This window comes from Centroberyx affinis, unplaced genomic scaffold (genome assembly GCF_046629955.1).
Source record: "Centroberyx affinis isolate AG114_WGS23_722 - 3 ecotype Tasmania unplaced genomic scaffold, CSIRO-AGI_Caff_v1 ptg001926l_1, whole genome shotgun sequence".
In the NCBI taxonomy this organism is placed as follows: Eukaryota; Metazoa; Chordata; class Actinopteri; order Beryciformes; family Berycidae; genus Centroberyx; species Centroberyx affinis.
Genome location: NW_027280288.1, coordinates 50,985 through 68,134, shown reverse-complemented (window position 1 = coordinate 68,134; position 17,150 = coordinate 50,985). Strand labels below are relative to the sequence as shown.

Sequence of the window (17,150 nt, the reverse complement as noted above, 5' to 3'; positions counted from 1 at the left end):
GCGCATGTGTTGCCTGTTTTCCTCGAGCCAGAACATGAATAAGACTTCCGGTCCGTTTTTTTTCAGAATAAAAGCGCCATCTCTACAAATCCACAACACTGATATTGACTAAAAACTTCATTCTGCACAAAAAGCTAATAACTAAACAGCAAAATGCAACATCACATTATGTACAATGCTTTTTTTATGGTAATTATTGTTCTAACAATTTTGTTTTAAATCCCCCTCTATATTTAAATAGAGAAATGCAATTTTTGGACTACAAAGGCCAAACAGATTAAACATTACACACTACATGTTTTGATGCCATTACACATAACGCCGAAACCGGAAGTGTTCTGGTTTAGCGCAAAATGTGTCCCTGTCAAAAAATGTGTATTCAGGTAAAATACTCATAGTAACCCCTAGTCAGAAAATAGAGTGAGGATAGGGCTATAAAGTAGATTATGGTGCAGCTGGTTTTTACAACTAACATATTATCACCCTGTGTATTAGACTTTGTAAGCAGGCCTTCATACAATGTGTACAATTCATACAAACACACATTAGAGCCATTTCCCCGCAGGGAGCATCCAACTCATGGCAAAGAAACAGCAGAAAGACCTGTGCCACAGAAAATGCTTCAAATTGCCCTTAGCCAGCAGCCGCTCGTTATGTTTTAATCTTTCTTTGTGCATATTTGTGAGTCCTTGTCATTGGCCTGCATTGTATGGTGGGTAATAGAGATCCATGGTGTTTGTTGTGTTTGCATCCATGATTGACCTTGCTACTGGAGGCCCTGTTATCCAGCGAGAAGGAACAGTGCTGTTTAGATTCACTTTTTGTTCTGCTACGTTTATGTGTTTTAGTTGCGGTTTGTGCATTTTTGGGCAGTCATGTATGTCATATACTGTATATTCCTCACCACACATACCTATCTTACACAGGCATATGTGACTAAGTAGAGCATGTAAAAGGGACAATGAGGGGAATGAGTAATTATATTATTATTATTCTTTTCACTTTTGCATATTGTATTACTCTTTGCGAAGGATCACCTTTGGAAATCACTGACCTGCAGTCTTGTTTTACTGGCTTTACACTGGTGATTGGATTGTAGTCGATTTGTTTATTTGTTTTTCAAATAAAAGCCCATGTGGCAAACCGTTTCAGAGAATAGTGTCAAAGCTAAAAGTGTGTTTGAATAAAATATTATTGTGTATTTACCCTCAAAATATAATTCTTATTGCCACTTAGAGCTGAGGAGAAAATGTGCATTTACTCTGACTGTATTCTGGTATTTCTGGTACAAAAGTAATATAAAGGGTGACAGTTATACCAAGTTATACCAAACTTCTCCCAGTAAAATTATTTTTGTAACATAAAAAAAACAATGAATAGTTATTAACCCATCCCCTAAAAAATACACCCACATGAAGAAATCCTTACAAAATCTGATTTATTTTAGAGTAAAAAAGGAACATGAAATCAATTAGAATATCAGCTGAACCATTACAAATGTCACAGATTGATCTCAGATTTCATTAGGTGTGAACATATTTACAATTTCTAGTCATATCCGCTCTTTATCAGTCGAGTGTTCGTATATTGACACGATGCTGCAGAGTTTACTTCTCTAAGTTCAACCCCTCCCAGCCTGCTAGCGTGCGTCAGCTGCACCAGCGAGATAAAACTCTCCGTCGTCTCCACTACCTGCGAGTCTCAGTGTGGGGATTGCGTGCTCGCTCCCGGAGAATCGGAGCGGTCCATCTTCATCCCCGCTTCTAATGAGGTTGAGGAAATGGAGGTGGGAAGCATGGAGCTCTTACTCTCTAGGGAGGAAGAGGCGGACGAGGGCAGAGACACCACAATGTACTTCTGCAGGGGTCGTGGCCCCGTCAGCCCCGGGCCGCCGCCAGACTCCAGTTTTACCAGGGGCTGCAAGGTGGAAGTGGCGCTGGGAACAGTGCTGGTGACTGGTGAGGCTGACTGGGAAGAGCTGAGGGTGATGACCTGAGGGAGGACAACAAGACAGACAATAAACCCCTGCACTGGAATGTGACCATATTAAAGACATTTTAAGATCTGAAGTTTATAATTTAAAGGACATTTTAAGAATTTTTCCAGGACCTACAGACACCCTGTAGAGGTCTTAGATCTGATTTTGGTGAATCACACATTGGGTGGGCCTTTAAAGTTTTCTGTTTGGACCTTCAATCATAACACCCAACTGACCTTTAATCATAGCAACTGAGGGTGCTAAAGGTCAGTTGGGGTCATGTCTGTTGTAAAGGAAATCAACGCCATTATCAATCATGTTGCCAAGTCTCTGACAGGAAGACCCACAAGAAATTCAGCAACCACGGGAGGAACGCTTTAAACCAAAGGTGTTTTCACTAGAAGGTGACCGATTGTGGATTTTTGAAGACTGATGCCATTTTTAGGGGAGAAAAAAAGCCAACTAATACATCTGATTAATAATATACTAATATGGAATTTATTACAATAACATCTATATACAGACTTCCACTTCCAGCTCCGATTAACTAGAATACATAAAATATTATTAGGTTTACATCATTTTTATGTATTTCTGTATGATGTATACAAAAACACTGTGAAATAACATTTTTTTCCAAAATGTTTTCAACTCAAGGCAGAAATATATGACTTATAGATTTATGAGGATCATGACAGAATAATTCCACTTTTGTGTGATTTATTTTTTTCCACATATGGAAATACGGAAATGTCATGACACTAAAATATACATAGAATTTGGTCCCTGTTGGTTGTGGCTGCATTGAATTCTCCCAGTCAAAACTCCCATACAGAGCTGACACTGCAAAAGTGCTCCAAGAAAACATTGAAAGACATTTCCTGTGAACCACATCAACGAATAATAATATGCATTTTCAAAACTGTGTAGAGTGTAATCAGTGCTCACATCCACTGATTATCAATTATTTATAAAAACTCTACCTAGCCCTAATTACATAGATCAACCACTGAATCGGTCAACCACTTGTTGTAACCCCTAATTAGACTGGGATAGAGTTTCACAACATGAATGTAAGCATACATATTTACACTTCATCACACTTCACTCATTATTCATACAGAACCAAATCTAGTTGTGACAATTTCATACTATGTAAAACTGCTACTCAACGAACCTGCTGAGTCGAGGCAGCGCCCGCACTGGTTGCCATGACGATGTATTTTGTTGCCGGGGGAGACGGCTGCGACGGGGTGCCTGGTCGAGGGGACATCAGGGTGAGAGAGCTGGGAACCTTAATGATGCTGGGAGTGCGAGGCCCTCCAGACCCACTCAGACCACTTTGCGAGACTGAGAGAGTGGGACGAGGCTGCAAGAAAACAGATGACACTGTTAGTGTGCGGCTGTCCATAGCATACTCAGTAACACCTCACATGAACTCTGGTTTGTGACACCTGAACAACAGCGTTATGGTCGCTGTATGGTAAAATATAAGCACGGTATGTTAAACAAAGGGATGGTGCATTTAACAAACATCATATTCAAGTCTGAATATTCAATGAATCACAGGAGGTATCTTATAGTTAATTTTTTCAGTCTAAATTTGGATGCTATTTATGTTAGGTGGAACCAAAAAAGTGTATCTAGTGCAGCACCAGCACTTCTCTGATTTCTAGCTCCAATTAACAGATAACCTAACAATTATTGTACTAGTATTGTACTACTAGACACCTAATTGCGGTTAGATTAACAAAATACTGCATTGCTTTTAACAAAAGCAAATGTTTAAAATGATTTGTGTTGGACTGAGTACAAAACAGCGACAGTGTCCTAGCTCCATGCCTACCATCAAACAAATGGATATCCATGTCTTTTGTCCGCAAGACTATTATTAATGATAAAAATTGTGTTTGGAAGACAAATTCAAATGGCTGTTCAGAGGACAGCGATATAATTATTTCAGAATAATTTTTTTTTTTAAAAATAGACATTTGCACATTCCTTCATAATTCAACACAACATTATACATTATTTCATGAAGTATTTAATGTACCTGTGTGATTGTTAATGTGGTTCTGTTGACTTGCTGAGCTTGCAGTGCTGCTTGGGTCCTGGCCTTCACTACATGGGAACAAAGCATGGGTCCAAGGTAGCCGTAGTCCACCCGATACTGCTCCACATTGTCAGGCAAAGGTCGTGTCTTGGCAATGACACTGGCACAGTGTTTCTTAGAAGAGCGGGAATAAAAAAAAAAAAGACTTCCTCACTTTTGGACATAAATAGAAGTAATGTTCTGCTACAATAGGCAGACAGAGTGAATCAACTGTCATGTTGTTTGTGTGACATGCTTCGACTGTTTTACATAACAGATGTATCAATCCATGCTATAGTGTATCTTCAAATGCATGATAATCACAGAACTTTATTAATTACCAATAAGAGGCTTTGAACATGGTCAGCTCCTATCTTATCAATATTGGAGACCACCGGTCCTTCCATCACTGCTTTGATGCGAGCGCCCTCTACAGCAAGCCGAGGAAGGATCAACGTCTTGATCACCTGCAGAAGACAAAAGGAGGAGGTTGGAGCCAACGCAGTAGAGCGGACCGGGAAGCACCGTGGGAAACAGATTCACACTCACATCAGCTCCTAGTTCAGAAAGTCCAGCGATGCAGCCGTAACGTGTCGTCCACTGGGTTTTGTCATCCAGCCAACTCTGAGAGACAATGTCAACAATGTCAATGTCAGTGAAGCCTTTTAAGCAGGGCGGTCAAAGTCAAACACAAGGAGGGTAACGTTTATCTAAGGCTACAAAAACTGTTCTGCAGAGGTCACTGGCCATTAGTATCTGTTTTTCCAATTTTTTTTTTTGTGTGGCAGTGAACTTAAGTATTTGGAAATTTAACTAAACTTCCTTCACAAATCCAGCTATGCTTACAAATTACACTGAATGGCCTGATGGGGGAACTACAATTAAAGGTCAACTCAAATGTGATATGCATCTCAGACACCACTGCTGTCATTTTGACAAAACTTGGAGGGATGATGCATTTTGGCACTGTGGCTTTGGTTCACTTTGGCTGGTGTGGTGGGGATGCTATAATTAAAGGTCAAAATTTCAAACTTTAAAAGGCCATAACTGCCAACGGCCAAAATTTGTGAAATTGTTAGTGCCACTGCACATATGTAAAAATCACAGATAAAACAAACAAGGTAACAAGGGGAGCTTTTTGTCACTTGACTGCCTCAACCATGTTCAAAATGTCAACTTACACTTTGCATGGATAGGTTTTGCTGTATTGATACAGTGTCAGATCCATGCACCTTTTCTGTACCTCAACATTTACGAAAAAGAAACATACACACACACACACACAACCCACCTTAGTAAAGGTCTTGGTAATGCGGGACTGGATGTTGTTGGTCGTTGTGCTGAAGGTTTTACAGCTTTGGGCCATGAGGCGAGCAGCAAAGTCCCGCAGGGCCCAGTGGTTGTCAACATCTGGCCGCAAACACAGCTGCTTACTCACAATGCACGTCACCACAGCCGGGATGAGCTCATGCAGCTACACATGGGTCACAGGGTCAGAGAGGGGAAAGATTAAGATTAAGATTATATTCCTGGAGTAAAATAACGCAGCATTTTATGTTTGTTTCTTAACTCACATATTTCTCCAAGTAGAGGGTGGGGTTGTCCATTAGAGCTTTGACCATCCGCATGAGGTAAATCAGCAGAGCCAAGTTGTTTTGCACCACATTTACACGCACCTTTGAGGAGAGCATGAAGTCAGTACCTTCAGCAGTGAGATGTTTGGCTGTTTTATATTAGGAAAGAAAGGAAGCTTCACAAAATTGAAAAGGCTATGGAAGAAATGCTTACCCCCTCAGAAATAAAAGTGCTGAATCTTGGAAGCATCTGATACAGTCCAGGGTCTGTAGCAATACTCTGCAAAGCCTCCTGAATGACACAAGAGAGTGTAATTACACCAAAAATTTCCTTCACTATGAAGCCGACACATGAGTAATACTGACTGCTCCAAGTTCTGCCGAGCGCTTTGATTTTGTCACTTTATGGCTAATTAAATCCCACAATGTAATTACCTTTCAAAACAAGGTGAGTAAAACACTAATTACAGTATTAGTGAGCAACTGTTAGGTAAACCATATAATCAGACAGATAGTTGGGACTTACAGCCCTCTTAGCTTCACAGGAGCCAACACAAGCCTCTGTGATTTCCTTGTAGTAGAGCTGCTGTTCCACAGAGAGTTCGTGAGTGCTGCGAGGCTTCAACCTCATCAGACCCTTCTCCTTTCCTGATAGAGAAACAGATACAAATATAGGATGAATCATGGATGAATGAGACAGACATAATCACAGGGGAGGAGGGGGAGAGAGAGAAAGAAATTTTGATATAATACAAAATGAGACACTGACCTTTGCCATCAGCAGCCGTTGCCCCCTGACTCTTGCCCTGAATGGTACCCTCCTCCTCCTGACCAGGCTTGACAACTTTGAGCGGCTCTGTGGATTCAGTCTTCTGTTGCTCTTTCGATGCTGAAACGGAGTAAACAAGATAGCTCAATGGCCAGCAATTCAATAAAACACGTTTCTCCATATTTTTCTGTGTCTTTTAAGAGAGAAAAATTCAAACAAGTCTCACCTGGAGGTGGATTTTCTGGTATAGCAGGCTGCACCCCGTCAATACTTAACCAATGGGCTGTGGATTAAAAAACAAGTGGGATGTATGAGCTTCCACAAAATACATTTAGAACAAGACAACAGCATTTCTTAGGATATAATGACATGTGACGTGATACTGATTGTTTGAGTACCTTTGAGAGAAACGTCTAGTGGAACTCTGGGAAGCGGTGTGTTGATTATGTCACTGAGGTCCACTTCCTTTTCCTCATAGAAATGAAGCTCCCTCCCACCGCCACTTGCAAAGCGGAAGGGGATAAACTCCTGTGACTGGAACCCATACAGCGGCTGAAAGGAGAGGGATTTGTTTTGAATGCATAACCCAGTAACTTACATCAAAAACAAACAATTACGCCACCAAGAGCACTTTCTGTTCTCTAATTCAAATTACAACAGTTCTCCCTCACCTCTACATTTTTTAGTTTGAGAGCGTTATCTATGTCACTGGTAGTTAATTTGCGTCTCTTTCCATGGTGCATGAACTTCAGAGCATCCTATGGAAAAGGGGGGAAAGAGAATAAATACAAATATATTGCCAACTAATCAGACATAACAGAAATATGACATTCAAGCACATAGGCAAAACATTTAGTTGGTTATATACTAATTTATGCACCCACAACCTTGATATCTTCTTGAATCCTCTGAGCCTTACCTGAGCAATTTCCTTTATTCTGTAGCTGACCTCTTCACTTAGGGCTGAACAGCTCTCCTCCTGTAACTGCCCCACGCCCACAGACTCTGCCATGGCCTTCATAGACTCTGTGGGCAGGACCACTGAGCACTGCTTTTGCCGTCGCTCCTCCGCCATGGCTATAAAGGCAAACAGGGCAATGAATAACAAGGCATAATCCCTAATGCTATGCACACACACAAACACAACTGCACACATCAGTTCCACTTATTAAGGTGATTTTTTTTTCACTCAAAGCAATATTTCAGTTTGGTAAAACTTTTTTTAGTTCTCTGTAATGTTGAATGGTCCAGTAATGGCCACTCAAGGGACCTGAAGTTACCATCGCAAACTTTTGCTTTGCAAACATACACTTAGACACTTAAAGTCACACTTCTAAAAAACCTGAGTGACAAAGTAGACCTAAGCGATGTTTCAGTGTGCACATCTGTGATGACTATGCACTGTGGCTGATTTTGCAACTCATGCAAAATTGTAACTTTCATAATTGCTTTGCCTTTTACTCCTACAGTCCTCTACCATCAAAATACACTGTGCACTGAGTGCAGCAGCGAATAGTGCAAGTCAATTTCATTTCTTTGAAAGAAGTGCTGGCTGCTTGGAGGATCACATTCTGAATGGACCTAAACAATTAAAAATATGCCCCAAGTCCTGTTCTGTGAGATGTTTACCTTTAAGTTGGCAACTGTCAAAATATGCAATGGAATTTGACATTAAATTTTCTTCTATGCCAAGACAGAAACAGAACGACACAGATTGGGGCTATTTTGGCCTAAGCCTATTCAAAGTGTTTTTCATTTTAGAAGGGAATGGGGGGCTTCAAAGTACGTTTATATTTAACGGTATTACAAACATTAAACTTGAGTGATAAAAAGGCAATCAGGACACGATTCTGTTGAAAATAGATTCGCAATGCGCCCTCAGTCCCTTTTCAATCCGTTTTCCCAATCTAAAATTGAGTAAAAACGCACGTCTTATATTAGTTGAACATTTCCTCACATGTCGGAGGCTTATTTCCATATAGCAAAATAATCTTAATGGGCCAAAAATGGCTAAATTTGTGGATTTAGCCTTATTTTGTCCCATGCAGTTAACGTATTATACTTGGTATGAATGTTGTGCTACAGCAATTTCAGTTTTGACCCCGTTCACTCCTACCGCTAAGAAATGCCGTGTAAACATAGTTTCCCAGAAAGCGCGTTAACCACTCTGAAGAAAAGCAACCGGCTCCATACAAAACACAAGCCACAACAGAAGTGTATTCGTCCACGTGCAACAACTTCATAAACAAATTAAACAAAACCTGAAATTTTAAGCTTCTTCGCTAGTGCATACTTCTTTTATGTCACTGTGAGCTTAGTTAGCTGGGTTAGTTAGCTTGCATGCTAGTAACTTAGCTAGCATTGACGTTCTTACCTGTGTGAAGTTGCTAAATCGTTACCACCTTTCCGAGGTTAAGCAAGAATTTATACGAATAAAAACACCCACTATTAAGATTTGCAAAAATGATTATTTCGCCAAGCTAACTCTTCATGATTTATATCCATCTCTTGATATAACTAATTCAGCGATTGGAGCTCTAACCTCCGTTTCCGAAATGTCGCCATTTTGATTCACGTTAGGTTATGTCATCGCGAGACTCTGGTTAAGGTCCTTACAGATACAGAGATCACTTCAAGTTTATTGTCATGTGCATTAAAGAGACATACAGTCTGTACATTTCGTGCAATTCAATTTCAATTCAAAGATTAAATTAAATTAAAATTAAATTAGATTAAATTACGCCTGTTCTATTTTACGACTGATAATAATAATAAAAAAAAACACCAACAACAACAACAGTATAACACCACACAGACCTACTGCATGTGTGTATTTGTGCATCAGACTGCACGACCACTGTTCATGATTCTGACTGCCTATAAACTGTGTCTGAAGCAGTTTACAGTCTATGGTCTGAAGCCGGTGTTATGGGTTCTGATAGAGCTTCCAGATGGCAGAGTTGAGAAAAGACCATGAGCTGAACAACTGGGGTCTTGAATGATGCTTATGGCTTTCCTCTTGCAGCAAGTAGTGTAGATATCATGGAGATGTGGTAGTTCTGTGCTTATGATCTTTGATGTAGATTTTAGAGTTATGTTCAATAGTGCGTGGTTCCCTTGAATGAGGTTCCCAAACCACCCTGAAAGTACACTCACAGTTGTGCCTTGTTTAGCATACGACTGGCGTTGAGAGACCAAGAGAGGGAATCTGAGATCTGGATAGCTGAGAATTTGAAGTCTAACAATTTCAACAGATGTGAGTGACTTTTGTCTTTCTAAAAAGACTACTACTACTACTAGTCTACTTCTACTACTACTACTACTACTACTACTACTACTACTACTACTACTACTACTAATAATAATAATAATAATAATAATAATAATAGGCTAATAATAATAATATTCAAAAGAAGAAGAAGAAAAATAAGTGGAAGAAGGGGAATAATTTCTCAAGAACAATTACTGCATGAGCTTTTTAAATTAACAAAGTTATAGACTATAATATACAACCAATGAGCTTTGTAAGTTAACACCTCAATTTTGTCTTTAGCAGGGATTGTTTTAGAGGGAAACAGAATCACTATCATGTTTAATTTATTGCACTTTCTAACACAGTATATAGCCTTTATTTTTTACTGAGCTACACCAAGAACATGACATTCTATCCCGGAACCAACGTTGTCCTTTGGGTTACGGCGGCAACCTTTTTCTGTAGCAACGGAAGAAAACGCCAGGAGCGTGGAAGGGCGACATTATTAGGGTTTTGTGAAAAGCAATCATGTATAGATGTTTATTCCGCGCAGTGTATACGGCTCGAAATCCTGCAGTTCATGCCTACGAGGCGTGTGTGTTGCCAGCGAAATGTGACATAGTAGCTGCTCTGCCCGTGTTCAGGTAGGATACGTGACTGTCAGCTGGGGCTGAAGGGGACACACGAAACACACATGAAGAAGTGACACATGACTTTATTTGGGTTGTTTAGTGACGTGCCTTACCGCTTCTGTTCATAGGAGAAAGTAATGGCGATAAATGTACAAAATATGCGTTCAAAATAGCCCACAAATTATTTTTCTTCGTTATTTCTGTCTACGCTGAGGGAAGGGTAACGGTTAAACCTGCACTAGGGGGCGGGACACTTTGATTGACGTGTGCTCGTGCGATTCAGGTGCTGCGCTGGTAGGTCGTTTCCATGGTAACGTGTATTTAAAGTTAACAGTTTAGCATGCCAGTGAATCCAAAAAAGACGAGATGGTACCATTGTAAGATACGGCGAATATGGTGATGAAATCTGCTTGACTACAATGAAATTTCACCCCTGTTTTTTGTTGTTTTATTTTTGCGGGCTCTTATATTGTGTAATCAGTCGCTGACCTTGAACGTTTGGCTAGCTCACCAATGGGATGGCCCTTGCAACTGTTCACCCCTGCCTATATTTAATTTTTATTAGAGGAAGTAGTCATAAATTGAGCTCAGATTACCATTTCGTGTGCTGTTTTAAACTTACTTGGAGTTATTGTGTTTCCTGTGTGTTTTCCGTTTCCAATCACAGACTTCACACCATCTACTCACAGAGCTGCCATACCCATCTAGGGATAGCTAGTAACTAAGAGGCTATATTTATTTATTTATATTAGATTCATCATCCTCAGAATTGAATTATGTACATAGGAGAGTGAAACGTGTGAGCCATTTCAAAAGTTGCCTCTCCACCTTTTACATAGCATTGAAATTCAGTGCTGTTCAATTAACATACTTTTTATTTTGGCTTCATAATCATATTGTTTTGGATGAGAAATGACGGCATGACTATGAGGTTAAAAAAAAGCAGATTGTCCACTTCAGTTTGAGGGGATTTTCAGCCATACTGGTTGAACAGAGTAATTTAGAGCCAAGTTGAGTTGAATTCTCATCAAGATAGAATGAAATGCAAATGCAAAAAGCTGGGAAGAGAATCTATAAAACAATCAATCAGTGAAAATAGATTTTTTTTTATGTCAGTGAAAAAATTAAATAGTTTGGATTTATGGCTGGTCCACTTGAAACTAGAACTAGAACGTAAAATGGCAGAGACTTGTGTTGACTAGTCCTCTTAATTTATTCAGAAACCTGTATGATTATTAACTCTGTTTTGTTCCTTACATAGACTTTCAGATGGAGGAGGAGTCAAAGCCCTCAGCACAAGTTCAATCAGCTTCTGTGAAAAGAACGATGGTGCTGCCCCTCCAAAACAAGATGGGAGAACAAATGGCGAAAAACACGGTGAGGTGGCGGAAACCACGACTGTGGTCGAAGGGAAAGTCGACGATGACAGCAAAGTCGTCAAGATGGCCGAACAAAGGGAGGAGCCAGCAGAGTTAAAGAGAGATGAAGCAAGTAACACACAGCAGATGGATGTTATAATGGGACAGGAGGTGGAAAAGCCAAAACAAGCGAAGGTTGAAGTGGTTAAGAGTGGGAAGGAGAGTCTCCTGGACCTCCTGGGAGCCATGAAGGTGGAAGTTACCAACAAGAAGAAGTTTAAAACCTTGAGCAAGCCAACGTATGAGCCTGCTGTCAAGCCCAAGCCAGCAGCTATGGAGAGCACCATCAGTATGTTTCAGCAGGCCACAGAGGAGGCTTCAGCCCAGAGGTGAGAGGGGCTTTGTACTAGAGGTGGGCCAAGTAACGGGAAGAAACAAGCATCCGTTAGGGACATTGCATTGGGTACGACTGTCATTGTACTCATCGTATATTAAGTCAGGAAGTGACATAGTATATTACTTGTATTCTGAGAACTGTGGCTGATAAATACTGCATTCATTAAGTTACAATAGCTTGTTACACTGCACGTTTCTTCCACTCTTCTTTCTTTTCTCAACAGTAACAATGAAGTGCCGACTTTTGTCTCAACACTCTAATGATCACTCATCTCATATAACCTTGATTGAACAGTTAGAGTGGTTGCATTGCTTACATGTCTAATCAATTAAATTGAAGACGGCCTTGCTTAAAGTCAGAGACTTTATATCCACGATAGCATCATAAAACAACTGATTTAAATATGAGGTAGGTTATGTGTTAGTTTTGCCATTTGAAGGCACAATTAAATGACCTTGGTAGCTGATATATCATAGCATAACGTACTGTACACCTGATCACAAATTATTGCCAAATGAATGCCCTTTACTTACTGGAAAACAAAATAGTTTAGTGGTTACTTCATGTCGTACCAGTAGGCATACATAAAACATCCAACCAATAAAACTATCACAGATTTTCCCCTAAACCTTTGAACATCTCTTCCCCACATTATGTCAGTTACAGAAGCAAAACACCATCCAAATGCTGTTTCCTTGTGACTTTAAACACAGTTGCCAGTTGCCAAACACAGGTTAAATCTTCAGGGGTAACTTATAGTTTTTTTTACACTTACAAACATTCTCAGATCATGAGTGCTACCACTGCTATGATTGATGCAAGTTCAATGCTGTTCAGTTTGTACTTTGTGTACTGTGTGAACTCACCAGCAGCCCTCTATCCATCACTCAGCACAATACTATAACCTTGGGAGGATACCTGAAGCCTTACTCACTTCTCACTTGACATGCTGACTCAGGTTTTCTTTACTGTGTTGTGTAGTGAGACTCTGGATCCTGCACTGGTTGCTGCTGCCTCAGCAGCTGCCTCCACTCTGCCCAACCAGAGCCAGGCCGAGTCTGAGCTCCTCAGACAACTGAGGCAGCATGAAGCCGTGACTGAGGCCCAGAAGAAAGGGGATATGAACAACCTGGGGTATGTGGACTGAGACCCTTTCTTTCTTTTTGTTGTGGCTGTACTTCCAGTATGGGTTAAGGTCATGTGACGTGAAATCTGATGTTTATAAGAAATTCATTTGGTTTTTCAATTTTTCCCCCATTTTTTTATTTTCGAATTGGGATTTTATTTAGCGTTTAAATTTGTTGTCTTAAAGGACAATACAAGTATATTTTGCTTTTGGCTCATTTACCAACATCAGTTTGCATTAGTAGCAAAACACTGACTTTCACATACACAAATATAGTCTAAGTCTATGTCACTTCCAGACTTAGATCTTTGCTATTCTATTCCCTATGGCATCAAAACCAAAAAAACATAAAAACTTTTTTTATAAATTTTATAAACAAAAATTACATTTCCCACTCTTGTGTTGTGTTTATGCCTGAATTTAGCTTTTAGTCGTGAATGTTAATTTTTCTGCATTTTCTGAATAATGGCACATTAAAGGCCTTATTCGCATGTAATAAACAATAATTAAACAATATGTTCTCAGGGTAATTATCGCTGACATGAAAGTGGGAAAGAAGCCCAACAGGCAGAATGCTCGGCCAGCCAATCAGATCCGGTTTGATGACGACGGGCGGGGATACACACACGTCAGGGGCATCACAGCTGAGCTGGACGGAGTTCGGAGAAGGTAAATGTTTTCTTTTGTAATTCGCAGGCGCAGGGCATCTTTATTAGGTTATTTCCTCAGCTGGACAATGGGTTTAATGGTGAAGTGAAACTGACTTTTGATGCTTTATTTGTTAGGAGGAACTTGTTCTCAGGGAAAAGACTAAGCATCTTTGCCCCCACTACTGATCAGGACGGAGCAGACTCAACAGTTGGTAAGAAATAAAAATAGTTACTGTTGATTTTTTATGGATATTGATTGTAATTCTTCTTTTTATACATGGTGTCTAGATATGTTAACTCATATTGCTCAGCAGAAGATCCTTGTTCTGTCTTGTTGATTTCCTTCTTCTCACCAGATTTTTGCTACTATTGTGTTCAAACATCTAGTGGAGGTTTCTATTAAAATTGCACCAATTCCACCTCAATTCTGTTCTTATTTTGTCAGATAAGTCTGCAGGAGCTAGTCACTCCACATTCAGTGCTGTAACACTACAGAGAATAAAGCTTCATTGATGTTCGCTGTCATTCTCTAGCCTCTTGATGACATGATATTACCAGTCAGTTCAGAATAAGAATTATGGTTTTACTTCATTCTTATTCTCCCATGACACTGTTTTTTCAGCACGGCCGACCATATGGGACATGGACTTCGCTAATCAGTTGGTCCTGTCAACCAACCAGATGCCCCGCAACAAGCTTGAGGAAATGCTTCAGTGGACCAAAGAGGGAAAACTGTGGCAGTATCCAGTCAACAATGAAGCTGGTGAGTGCTGAATGCTTTATGCTAGCTGAATTCTCAGAGAAGGAAAAAGAAAGTCTAACTTTGTCTCAGGGATATTTACAGTGTTTTCTTGCTCTTCATAGGCCTCGAGGAGGAAGCCAGTGTCCTGTTCCATGAGCATGTCTTCCTGGAGAAGCACTTGGAGCAGGGCTTCCCCCGGCAGGGACCTGTGCGCCACTTCATGGAGCTGGTGGTGGCCGGCCTGTCCCAAAACCCTTATCTGACCGTCCGACAGAAGGAGGAGCATATTTCCTGGTTCAGGGACTATTTCACCCAGAAGGAGGAGATCCTCAAGGAGGCTGATGTTTACCTCAACTGACCTGGGACACTTATGTTTTCAAGAGGTGTTATGGACACACAGGAACAAGGCTCTGTTTCCCAAAGGCATCTGGGCACCAAGATCACTTTTGCCCACTGATGTACAGTTTAACATGAAGAGGAGGATTATTAGAAACCTTCAGGACACTTGTCAGAGAGGTTTGTTCCAAAGTCTGGACCTCAGTGTCAAAGATTGTACAATATTTACCATTTCTGAAATGTTGACCAGTCTACACAACCACTGTCTATTGCTACACTGTTGGCATGGTACTGGATGGAGAAACTGTGCAGAGAGTATACTTGAAAGAATAGCAACAGTACTGTCACATTTTTTGTTCATTCCAGTGTATGGCAGTTACTTTCTAATGACTTCAATAGTTTGTTACATCCATTGCCTTGGCAGAAATTACAAATAGAAATTGACATGCCTCATGGCTCCCAATGCCTCCAAAATGCATCTAAAACACACTGCAGAGATGTGACTTTTAATCTATACTGTATAAGATAACTAGTACAACCGTGTTGCCACTTGTTTATACAGTTCCCCTCTTGGAATTTCTGTCTGTAAAATCATTATGTGGAAAAAACTGTTTGCAAATCTGTTCCAAAAATAATGATATGAGCTTGTAACTCCTTTTATTATTTAACATAAAGTTTTACAGCATAAGTTTTGTCATGATTAAATTACAGTGTACACTCAAACTTGTCACCCTTAATGGTATTTTAGATGGATTTTTGATGCTCTTTTGAAGTGTATTGCAGTCAGTGGGAGCCATGAGGTCAGAACAGTCCAATACTAAAACCCTGACACATACAACCAACTGAAAACAGTGATGACCAGGTGTTTATGAAAGCCATATAATATGGAAACGACTGATGTAAAAAATAAATTGTTGTGTTCTATTATTCTGTTTAAATTGCTTTCTTCAGGGTACAGAAGTGTTTTTGTTTTCTTACAATGTTATGAAGTTGCCTGTTGCTGGCCTTTTGTTTTTTGTCATAGTGTCAATCAAAGGTATTGGTTTCATGTTTTGGTGCAACTAAATTGTATGAAAAACAGGATAGTGAAATCTTTTGTTGAATGGATCGGTAGGGCCTGTACGCTCAGTGAGGTTAAGTGGATGAAAACATTTCTTGTATTCTTTTTGTGTCAAAGGTCTTATAAACAGTGTGAGGGCTGCACGGTGATCATGATGGATGGTGTTTTTCCATAAGCCAGCAGTGAACTCACCATGGCCAGGACCCCGATGGTGAATTACAGTAGAAGTATAATTAGACTCATATCACATTATTTGTTCAGGCTGAACCTCACACCTCTGCCAGGGAGAGTGGTTTTAAGGCTAAAAAAAAAACAATGAACTGCACAGATTTCTTCTGATTACATCCTTGTGGTCTAAAAACACACTTAGCAATCTATTGTCTAACAAAATGTGGAAAATGAGAGCCTGAGAAGTCAGTGGAAAGGACCTCATTTCCGGAGGGCATTCTTCAACCCTGAACATATTTTTTGTTCACTTTTCCTGAAACATGTTCATGATCGGCTTGATAAGATGTTGGCAGAATGAAGCAATCTTAACTTGTATATACATGCGTGGAGTATATACAGTATAAGTGTGTGTGTGTGTGTGTGTGGAGAGAGAAACCTGGGTTTTAGGTCGACGTTGCTTAGATGCAAACGCCCACTAGATGGCAGTATTGACAACCGTGTTCCCATGTAGCCTACTGTTACTTCACTACTCAATCTTCGAAAACAAGGGTCTCTAACAATAATTACAATAATTTTACAATTAATGGACCTAAATACCATAGATATTTCCCGTTTATTAAGAAAAAGAATGATGCTGTTCCTAACTGTAATGCTGCCACATCTGTAGTGTTGGACTGGTTGTATTGACTAATGCTTGACAGATCTCTGGATATAGTGATCGACCAACCTGTAATTAATTTAACTAGGCTAATTACTTGCTGTAGATCGAATATCAAAATCATAGTTATGACTGATGCGGTTTTTATTTGCCAAAAACAAACCAACCTGTGGCTGGACCGTTTTCGTACAGGACCATTTCGCAGGAAATAGAGTATAAAAGTAAACTTGAATACATGTTTACAGTGACTATTTCGCATGTGTAAATTAATTATTTTCAGACAGAACATAGATATTCTTAAAAGCACGTATTTTATTATTGCTGACTGCAAGTCGTCACTCAAAAGCTCCAGTGGGT

General features: G+C 40.0%; 2 protein-coding genes across 2 annotated transcripts; one reads left to right on the top strand and one right to left on the bottom strand.

Annotated features, from left to right (window-relative positions):
• Nucleotides 1-1,442: 1,442 nt before the first annotated feature.
• taf6 (TAF6 RNA polymerase II, TATA box binding protein (TBP)-associated factor) lies at nucleotides 1,443-8,968 on the bottom strand. Its single transcript, XM_071530408.1, has 15 exons — nucleotides 8,788-8,968; nucleotides 7,333-7,490; nucleotides 7,085-7,171; nucleotides 6,812-6,965; nucleotides 6,640-6,696; nucleotides 6,414-6,533; nucleotides 6,171-6,292; nucleotides 5,859-5,936; nucleotides 5,645-5,746; nucleotides 5,362-5,544; nucleotides 4,620-4,694; nucleotides 4,412-4,537; nucleotides 4,032-4,205; nucleotides 3,156-3,347; nucleotides 1,443-1,992 (listed from the first exon to the last, which is right to left on the bottom strand). Exons 2-15 carry the CDS (start codon nucleotides 7,486-7,488, stop codon nucleotides 1,702-1,704), a joined length of 1,917 nt encoding a protein of 638 aa, XP_071386509.1. The 5' UTR covers nucleotides 7,489-7,490; nucleotides 8,788-8,968; the 3' UTR covers nucleotides 1,443-1,701.
• Nucleotides 8,969-10,139: 1,171 nt separating this feature from the next.
• Nucleotides 10,140-16,094, top strand: mrps31 (mitochondrial ribosomal protein S31). The gene is made up of 7 exons (XM_071530412.1): nucleotides 10,140-10,310; nucleotides 11,560-12,045; nucleotides 13,035-13,187; nucleotides 13,705-13,848; nucleotides 13,965-14,041; nucleotides 14,452-14,592; nucleotides 14,694-16,094. Exons 1-7 carry the CDS (start codon nucleotides 10,195-10,197, stop codon nucleotides 14,927-14,929), a joined length of 1,353 nt encoding a protein of 450 aa, XP_071386513.1. The 5' UTR covers nucleotides 10,140-10,194; the 3' UTR covers nucleotides 14,930-16,094.
• Nucleotides 16,095-17,150: the final 1,056 nt, after the last annotated feature.